At 38.4% G+C, this 10561-nt stretch overlaps 1 protein-coding gene across 1 annotated transcript; it reads left to right on the top strand.

Moving 5' to 3' along the window:
* Positions 1-1179: 1179 nt before the first annotated feature.
* Positions 1180-5936, top strand: LOC106867901 (zinc finger protein ZFP2). The gene has a single exon (XM_014912970.2). It carries the CDS (start codon positions 2010-2012, stop codon positions 3852-3854), a length of 1845 nt encoding a protein of 614 aa, XP_014768456.1. The 5' UTR covers positions 1180-2009; the 3' UTR covers positions 3855-5936.
* The last annotated feature ends 4625 nt before the right edge of the window (positions 5937-10561 follow it).

Below are 10561 nucleotides of genomic sequence, written 5' to 3'. Positions count from 1 at the left end.
TTTCAGCCCATAACAGATACTAACAATTTTCAAATGAAACCCATAGTGGGATAGTGCTACTGCTACCCATACTGACATTCTGGACTGCATCCAGAGGAGGGCTACTTGGTTGATTAACACTCCATCACTAACAGACATACTACTCCAGCTTCTAGTTCATAAGCATGCTATCTCTATCTCTATCTTTTCTACCATTACTACCTTGACCTCTGTTCTTCAGAGCTGACTGGCTTCACCGTCAATGGCACCTGTGCCCAGCATCGCCTTCCTGGCACTTGTGCCGGATGGCACGTGTAAAGACATTCGAGCGAGATCGTTGCCAGTGCCGCCGAACTGGCTCCTGTGCAGGTGGCACATAAAATACACAATTTTGAGCGTGGCCGTTGCCAGTACTACCTGACTGGCCTTCGTGCCAGTGGCACGTAAAAGCACCCACTACACTCTTGGAGTGGTTGGCGTTAGGAAGGGCATCCAGCTGTAGAAACTTTGCGAAATCAGATTGGAGCCTGGTGCAGCCATCTGGTTTCACCAGTCCTCAGTCAAATCGTCCAACCCATGCTAGCATGGAAAGCGGACGTTAAACGATGATGATGATGATGTCCCACTTATCTCTCCTCTTGACACATTTGGTGCACCCAACCACTCTTTCCCCTCATGCTAACCACTCCTTCAATCACAGAACATCATTTCTCCGGAAGCTTCTCTCTGCTCATGTTAATCTGCAGCAGTTTAAACAGAATATTAACAACATGAATCTTACATGTCTAGGATAGCTTGTAAGAGCTGCAGCAGGCGTTTGGTGAAGGCCGTAATTGTTTTCACGAGTTTGTGCAATGCAGCGAAATGATGTATGACGTAACGGATATAGAACATGTAGAATCACATCGGTATGATGTGGCCCACAACCAAATGTAGTGTGTAGATGTAACGCTTGAAGGAACTCGACCACTTTGCCTCCCTGAGGCCCAACGCTCATTATTACGTTCAAGCTAAACATGTCTAAGGAATACTTAGCCAATTAAACGTTCGTTCAGGCCACGTAGTTCAATTAAGCGAGCAACTGAGTCCTCATCGTCGAACGACGGAGAACCCCACCACCACCACTACCACAACGGATACAATTGAAGGTAATTCTGGTTATCTTAAATTATGTCGGGGACTTTTAAGTTATGACGCCGGTATCATTCACACAAGGGAATCATTTTCCATAGCACCGCTGGTGTAATTAGTTCAGTTCATTAAGACTGCATCATGTCTAGTAATTATCTGGTGTTAAGATGAATATTAATGTTTGTGGATAACATCTTTAAGATCCGCTTTTCTTACATCTGCCAGATTAAATATCTTATTTCGTTAGAAACTAGTCCAACCTTAAATTATTTGCCTCCCTATTTTACAGGGAACAAAGGATCCCCAACAACTGAGAAGCAGAAACTTTTTAACTGAAGATCGCGGATTATATTTGTATTGCTACCACAGAACGTTTTCTCTACTCTTTCACTATTCGTGAATACTGATTTATTGACTCTCCATGCACACACACACACATATATAAATATATATATATATATACAAACATCCTGTATTGAACACACACACACACACACACCTTTTTTCTATTTACAACATCAGGTTTTTGTTTTCCTTGTTTAATGAAAACCTTTCCTTTACAAACTATTACAGAAAAAAACATTATTTTCACCATAATCTCTTCTATCACTTCTTTATGGATCCTCGTTCTCTCTTTATTATTATTTTAATTTATTTCCCCCACTTATTATCCATTAACCCTCTCCACATTTTTTAACATAGAGAAAGAAGTATTTTGTCTACAACAGCAGATGTGGAGAGGACCGCGTATGCCACAAGTATTTAAATGGTAAGTAGAAAATATATCTGCTTTGCCTATTTTCTGCACATGCAAGCAATCCTATCAGAAACAAGAAGCTGTACCTTATCATATATTAATTGGCATTTCTCAGTTTTAAAGACTTCTCAAAGAATTTAATATGGAAGACGTTAATCCCTTGGACACTTTTAATAACGCACCTGTTTTTAACAATATCGATTCAGTAACAGAAACATGCAGTGGTGAGAAATCTTTATCTAGTGAAACATTTACTAAACAAACATCGCCAGACAAAAACTTAACTGAATATTGCTGTGAGATTTGTAAGGAGACATTTTCTTCAGAAGAGGAAGTCTTTACACACAAAGAAATACATGACAAAGGAAAACTCTTTAACTGTGAAATCTGTGGGAAGTATTTTGTAAATTGCAATAAGTTAAAACGTCACAAAATAATCCACGCTGGAGAAAAACCATTTCACTGTGAAGTATGTGGGAAGTCTTACGTGTCGAACAGCAAGTTAAGAAGACACAAGAGAATCCACACTGAAGAGAAATCCTACCATTGTGATGTATGTGGGAAATGTTTTGTTTCACTCAGTAAAATAACAAGACACAAAAGAATTCATACTGGCGAGAAACCTTATCACTGTGATATATGTGGGAAATCTTTTGTCGACAATAGTAGTTTGTCAAGGCATAATAGAATCCACACTGGAGAAAGGCCATACTGTTGTGAAATCTGTGGGAAATCTTTTATTAATAAATCAAATCTTGTCATCCATATACGCAGTCACACTGGAGAAAAACCTTATCACTGTGATATATGTGGCAAATCTTTTTTTGATAATAGTTATTTAACAAGTCATAAGAGAATCCACACTGGAGAGAAACCGTTTCAGTGTGAAACATGTGGAAAATCTTTTATTTGCAAAAGTGATTTAACAAAACACAAAAGAATCCACACTGGAGAAAGACCCTATCACTGTGGGTTATGTGAGAAATCTTTTATTGATAATAGTAGTTTGGCAAAACACAGAAGAATCCACACTGGAGAGAAAACCTACCACTGTCAGATATGCGGGAAATCATTGATGAGTAATTCAAAACTTGTTATACACATTCGTAGTCATACTGGAGAGAAACCGTATCAGTGTGATATATGTGGGAAGTATTTTGTTGATAACAGCTATTTAACAACACACAAAAGATTACACAGTGGAGAGAAACCATACCACTGTGAAATCTGTGGAAAATCCTTCATGAATAATGCAAAATTAATTATCCATATCCGAAGTCACACTGGAGAAAAACCATTTCACTGTGATATATGTGGCAAGTATTTAGTCTCTGACAGTAATTTAGCCAGACACAAAGAAATACACACTGGAATAAAACCTTTCCACTGTGATATATGTGGGAAATTTTTCGTTTATAACAGTGATTTAAGGAAACACAAGAGAATCCACACTGGTGAAAAATCATTTTATTGTGATATATGTGGCAAATCTTTCATTCAAAATTCAAGTCTTGTTATTCACATACGAAGTCACACAGGAGAAAAACCTTATCACTGTGGAATATGTGACAAGTCTTTTGTCTCTAACAGTAAATTAAAAAGACATACACGGATACACACTGGAGAACAACCATATCATTGTGATATATGTGGTAAATCTTTTGTCGATAATAGCTATTTAACCAGTCACAAAAGGATACACAGTGGAGAGAAATTGTTTCATTGTGGGATATGTGGTAAATATTTCATTAATAATTCAAGTCTTGTTATCCATATACGTAGCCACACTGGAGAAAAACCATTTCACTGTGACATTTGTGGCAAATCTTTCTCTGTCAATTGCAGTCTTTTAGTCCATAAAAGAATCCACACTGGAGAAAGACCTTATTATTGTGATCTGTGTGGGAAATCTTTTATCACTAACAATCTCTTAAAAGCACACAAACAAATACACACTGGAGTGAAACTTTTCAATTGTGAAACATAACAAAATTTATCATTTTGTGACTGTAAACTGAAATAACATTGATGAGTAGACATTTGAATAGACTTTGGGATTTATCTTTTATTTTTTACTTGTTACAGTCATTAGCCTGTGGCCATGCTGGGGTACCACCTTGAAGAATTTTTTAGCTAAATGAATCCACTCCAGTACTTGTTTTTTTTTTTTTTTTTACCCTGGTATTTATTCTATCAGTCTCTTTTCCTGAACTGCTAAGTTATAGGAATGTAAACACCAATACTGGCTGCCAAGCGGTGGTAGACAGGCACACACACAAACATGACAGGGTTCTTTCAGTTTCTGTCTTCCAAATCCACTCACAAGTCTTTGGTCAGCTCTAGACTATAGTAGAAGACACTTGCTCATGGTACCACACAGTGTAACTGAACCCTTGACCATGTGTTTATGTCCCTTTAGATTCTATATCCAGATCCTGCGATGATCTGGTAAAATACCAGTCAAGTACTCGGATCGATATAATTGCTTATCCCACTTGCCCCCATCCACAAATGTGTGGCCTTTTGCCTATCATAGAAACTATTCTGTTTTGAAGCTTCATGAAAATTGGATTACTACCAATTTTATTTCATGTAAAAAAAAATTTTTTAATATGATTATTGGATTATTTTGTTGAGAAAAGGCTTTGGAACATTTGTATGTCTACCACTTGGGCTGAAAAGAATGTTTTTTTTTTTTTTGAACATTTTAATATTTTTTCATCATGGCTTCTTCATATAATAGAGCAGTAAAAAAGTAGTTGCTAGTGTAGTAGGAGAAACTATGTAAAGAGATAGATTTAAAAATTTGAAAATTAAACAGGCAGAATATTTCAGACATCTTACACATGTGTTATTGTATGACTAAGCACAAAGAATCCAGTACAGCTCTATTGAAATAAAGAGCTTAATGGTATTAACAACAGCAACTGTTTTGGTAATGTTATGAACCCAAAAGAACTTGATTGAGGTTAACTCTTGGAAAGGTGTATTGCAAAGTACAATGCTGCCTTACTTTGGAATGCATCAAGGAACTGGGAAAGTGCGTCATACCTCTATCTTGCCAGAAATGGAAGGGGCTGCCATACAGTCACAAAAGAATAGTTGATAGAAGCCCTGGCTTCTGTTTTTGTATTGCATTATCAGTAATAGTTTAAAAAAACTGTTTTACAACAAATGCCCCTAACCCTAACTGAAACTGAGAGGGAGAAAGAATGTGATACAGGAATATGTGAACTACAGAAAACGATATAGAAGCAGTTATCATACATAGCAAAACAAACGCACAAACTTGTTCTTTTTCTCTTTCAAATTAGCCACTTCACTGGTGTTCGTAGCATGAAAAAATTACTTTGTACACACTGTGAAATGGTTGGTGTTTGGAAGGGCATCATAGCAAAACTGACACTGGAACACATGAAGTGCGGTGGCTTGCCAGATCCTGTCAAACTGTCCTACCCTTGTCAGCACAGAAAACATGTTAAATGATGATGATATGAATATATATAAAGTACACAACATATATAAAACAGTAAAAACTAGAATCCCTGTAACTCACTTAACAATGGCATTAAACTAATGAAAAATAAATGTAAAACAATCAAAATATAGAAATGTTCATGTTATATTTCTCAGCACAACCCTGGTTGTTTTTTTGTTTTTTTTAATACAATCTCTGAAAAAATACTTGAAAAGTTTATTTGTAAAAATATTAGAATTCCTTTTGAAGTTGCAGTTTCTTTCCATTTCTGAGCTTCATTCTTCTTGTAGGACATGTTAGATACTCTGTTTGATATTGAAATAGCCATCTTTAAAGGATCTTCTAGAATTATATCTCAAGTGCTGTTAACTTTATATTCAAATTAAGACAATTACACGGAAGTTAAAACATTGCAAAGCAGTGTTATTTCCATCATTATGAATAGGTCATCATTTGTACTGTCCTCTCATTGAATGTGACTACAGTGGCTGCTGATTAAACATCGTTTTATATAATATGATGCTAAAGTTGTCTCTTTACAACTAACTGATTTTTCTCCCTCAATAAAGATATATTAAAGATTTCACCCAATTGCAGCATCCTTGTTTCTTTATCTTAATAATATGGTTTCCAAGCAGAAATTTGTTATTCAATTTATATTTTTGTTATTGCTAATAGCAATTTCCAATATGTATTTGTCCAATAAATACAGAAATTGCTAAATTATTTCATTTTAATATTGATTTATTATTGAGTTTTACATTTATTCTATACCTTTTTTTTTTTTACTGTTATTCTATATAATGAAGACATCTGTATATACTGATCTATTTATGTTAACCTCTCGAAACAAGGTAAAGTTTATTTACACTCTCTGAGTGGTTGGCGTTAGGAAGGGCATCCAGCTGTAGAAACTCTGCCAAATCAGACTGGAGCCTGGTGTTGCCATCCGGTTTCACCAGTCCTCAGTCAAATCGTCCAACCCATGCTAGCATGGAAAGCGGACGTTAAACGATGATGATGATGATGATGAATGTCTGTTCATTGTTCTGTTGTAGATTGCAAGAAGATGTGTCTATTTCTTTGCTTTCTTCATCTTTTACCTTCTCTCTTAATTTTTTTTACTGTAATCAAATTGTGTCCTGAGTAAAGTTGGGCATAAGAAGCATCAGATGTGGTGTGCAAGAGAGGCGACTGTGCTGGCATGGCGATGTGTTATGTATGAATGAAGACAGCTATGTGAGGAAGTGCCACTCTCTAACTGTTGAAGGAACCTGTAGAAGAGGTAGACCCAAGAAGACTTGGGATGAGGTGGTGAAGTATGACCTTCGAACATTGGGCCTCACAGAGGCAATGACAGGAGACTGGGACCTTTAGAGATACGTTACGATTGAGAAGACCAAGCAACTAAAGTGAGATTGCAGCCACGCATGTCCAGCCCTGTTAAGAATACTCCTGATGCATCGGGCGATATGATATGCTTGAGAAGACCATTTGAGTCAAGTAAAACCAATATCGTAGCTTGGGCAGGTGCCCCCTGGCTGGCTCTCATGCTGATGGCACGTAAAAATCACTATCCGAACGTGGTCAATATCAGGTCCACCTGACTGGCTCTTGTGCCAGTGGCACATAAAATGCACCATCTGAACATGATCACTGCCAGGACTGCCTTACTGGCCCCTGTGCTGGTGGCACATAAAAAGCACCTACTACACTCTCAGAGTGGTTGGCGTTAGGAAGGGCATCCAGCTGTAGAAACATTGCCAGACCAGACTGGATCCTGGTGCAGCCACTGGCTTTCCAAACCTCAGTCAAACCGTCCAACCCATGCCAGCATAGAAAGTGGATGTTAAATGATGATGATGATGATATTTCTGTTTTCTCTTCCCACATTTCATAGTATATCAGTTTATTCCCAGACTTTTTGGAATAGTCATTTCTAGTATTAGAATAACAGGGAAACATTCAGGAAATAGGTACTTGTCACAGAAAATAGACGTTTTAATCAGACAGCACCTTGGCTTGTTACAATGGAAACAGGCACCAATGTGTCTGTGGCTTTCAATTGGCTAAAATTACCCAAAATTGGCAAGCTTTAAAAATCTCTTAATTTTTATTTATAAATTTATGACAAAAGTAAATTTCTTTTCCATAGTTAGCATACAAAACTACATCAGTACACCAAATTTGAAAACAATTAATATAAAATTTTAAAAAATTAAGATCGGTGACAGCAACAGAAAAGGTCCTTTTCGTACCACTGGCACAAGCGATTTTGTTGAGTAACTCACAAGACAAACAGAGAGCAAGAAAAAGTGGGCGGAGGGGAACTCATCCTACTTAATGAGGGGAGTGTTAAAGGCAGTGACGAGATGAGTTTATGCCAAGACTAAAGTATGATAGAGGGACAAGCATGAGGGGGGGGGGGTATGTGGCTACCACATTATATAGGAGTGTCAAAGTAGTTGGAAGAGGATAAAGATGTGTGTGATGCAGTGTAAGAGCAAACTCTCAGGATGCAAGAAGGTGAGTCTAAGAAAGGATAGAAACAATAGGTGAGGGGAAAGTAAGAGGTGGTAGGAGATGAAAGTAAAAGAGGTTTGGTTAATGGGACGTGTGTAGAGAAGAGATGGAAGTGGCTCAGGAGGGAGAGAACAGAAGGTTGAGGGGAAGATTATGAAGTGGAAATGGAAGGAGATGTAGAGGAGGAGCTATAGTGTGTGGGGTGTGATGGCATAGATGCAAGGGTGCTGAGGAGAATGAAAGCAGGTATGAGATGTTTAATGGAACGGAGCAGAGAGATGAAAGATGATTAGTGAAATAGTATTGGGGGGAGGGGTAATGGGAAGGCGTCATGAGTGTCCATACTACTCTGAGGTGGTTACAGCCTTCAGGTAGTGCCTTATATAGCGGAATGATGAAGGGCTGGGTGTGAGGGGAACAACGTGTGAAGAATGCTTGGTGGGGTAAAATGGGTTAGAAGCCTAACCAGAATGCTCTTAGAATGTTATTTTTGTTGTGTTGGACAGGTTTTCTTGAGTACAGTGAATCAGCAATCGTCTTGGTCCTTTGTCATCTCCATTAACGAAATGTAATCACAAAGCTTTGGTTGACCCAGGGCTATAGTGGAAGACACTTGCCAAAGATGCCATGCAAGGAGATTGAACCCGGAACCATGGGTTAGGAAGCAAACTTTTTAAACACACACTCATGGCTGCACTGTATCAACATCAGAAGTTGAGCAATAATTAATATTTCACAGTTCTACTTTGTTAATTTCTATAAGCTTACAATCTCTTTACATTTCAGCCTACTTTCTGTTTTACTTCTTATTATTTTTCTATTTATAATAATAATCTTTTCTAGGTACAAGACCTGAAATTTTGGGGTGAGCGGGGATTAATCAGCAACATTAATCCCAATGTTCAACTGGTTTTTATTTTATCAACTCCAAACTGATGAAAGGCAAAGTCAACCTCGGCAGAATTTGAACTCGTGACAGATGAAATGTCATGAAGCATTGTGTCCAGTGCACTAATGATTCTGCCAGCTTGTTACCTTATCTATAATTATGCTAATAATAAGGTGCAAGTGGATGAAACTCATGGAAAAGGGAGACACAGGAAGATATGGGATGCAGTATTGAAGGCTGATCCCAAGATGTTGGGGTCTTACAGAGGACAAAGGACTGAGATGATTGGCATTTTGCTGTGCTTGAGAGGATCTGCGTATTGCAGCAAAAACGATATCCTAAAGCCTTTCAATAAGCATTTATATGAGTATTTTTTATAGTGAGCCAAAACAGATGCTTTTTATATGGCACCAGCACCAGTGGAGTCACCAAATAGCTGAGAGAGGGAGTGGAACTGAGCAAAGTGACTGTGTGTCAGGTGAGAGATTGGAATATGATAAAGAGACAAAGATAGTTGACTTATTATAGAGGAGATACTTGACTACCCGAGCAGGATCAGGTGGGAGAGAGAAAGACAGAAAGAGTCAGAGTGAGAATTAGCAGCAGGTCTACCCATAGGGAAGTGTGTGTGTGTGTGGGGGGGGTATAAGTAGTAGAAGTGATAGAGGGGGATGTTCCATAAAAGTGTAAAGAGGGCTGGTTTGGCATAGTTTCTACAGCTGGATGACCTTCCTAATGCCAACCAATTTACAGAGTGGATTGGATACTTTTTATGTGGCACCAGCAAGACCACCAAATAACTTGCAAGGCAAAGATATTGAAGGAGGTGGCTTTTTGCCAGGTGATGAGAGGTTAGAGTATGACAGAGAGACAAAAACAGATGTCTGACCGTAGAGGGGAGGGATACCTGGTTATTGCAGTGAGAGGGAGAGAGAGGCAAAGCAAGTGAGAATGGGAGAGAACAAGAATGAGTGGGAGTGAAGGAGATATGGTGGCAATGTGCTGGAGCATACTCTTGAGGTACAAGGATGAGAATATTAATGGCTTTGTAGAGCACTGCTCAGTTGCATGAGTACAGAGTTCACATGAACGTAGACAGGGCAGGGAGAACAGGAGTGGGGTGGGAGAGATACACATAGTGTGTGAAGAAGTGGAGAGGGGATGAAGAGAAGTAATTTGGTTTATTGGAGTAGGATGTGTGAAAAATTTAATGTTGCATGTGGATGGAACACACAGCAGTTCCAGAACTCAGTTTCGCTGAGCTGTGTAGAACTTCACACCACCCGACATCTTGGTCCATTGTCATCTCCTCTGTGAAGCCCAACATCTTCAAATCAGCTCTCTTTACGCCACTCCATATTTCCCTGGGTTTCTATCTTTCACAGGTACACTCCACTTTCAGTGATTGACACTTTATACAGCTGTCTTCATTTCTACGCATCACATGTCCAAACCAATGCAGTCTTCTCTCTTGCGTGCTGTATCTGATTCCTCTTCTGCCAACTTTTCTCTCAGCACATTTGCACTTTGTCATACATGCACACTGATATGTGTATATCTATATCTATGTATATATTATCATCATCATTGAATGTCTGCTCTCCATGCTGGCATGGATTAGATGGTTTTGGAGCTGATGAGCCAGAGAGCTGCACCAGGTTCCAGGCTGATGTGGCATGGTTTCTACAGCTGGATGCTCTTCCTAACACCAACCACTCCGGGAGTGAAATGAATACTCTTACATGCCACTGATATATATATATACATATATATATATATATATATATATATATATATATATATT

This window comes from Octopus bimaculoides, chromosome 1 (genome assembly GCF_001194135.2).
Source record: "Octopus bimaculoides isolate UCB-OBI-ISO-001 chromosome 1, ASM119413v2, whole genome shotgun sequence".
In the NCBI taxonomy this organism is placed as follows: Eukaryota; Metazoa; Mollusca; class Cephalopoda; order Octopoda; family Octopodidae; genus Octopus; species Octopus bimaculoides.
The sequence above is the reverse complement of the archived record's forward strand: the minus strand, read 5'-3'. Positions and strand labels throughout refer to the sequence as shown.

What these genes read in the sequence shown, in the direction of transcription:
- LOC106867901 (XM_014912970.2), top strand. Translation starts at nt 2,010, where the DNA reads ATGGAAGACGTTAATCCCTTGGACACTTTTAATAACGCACCTGTTTTT.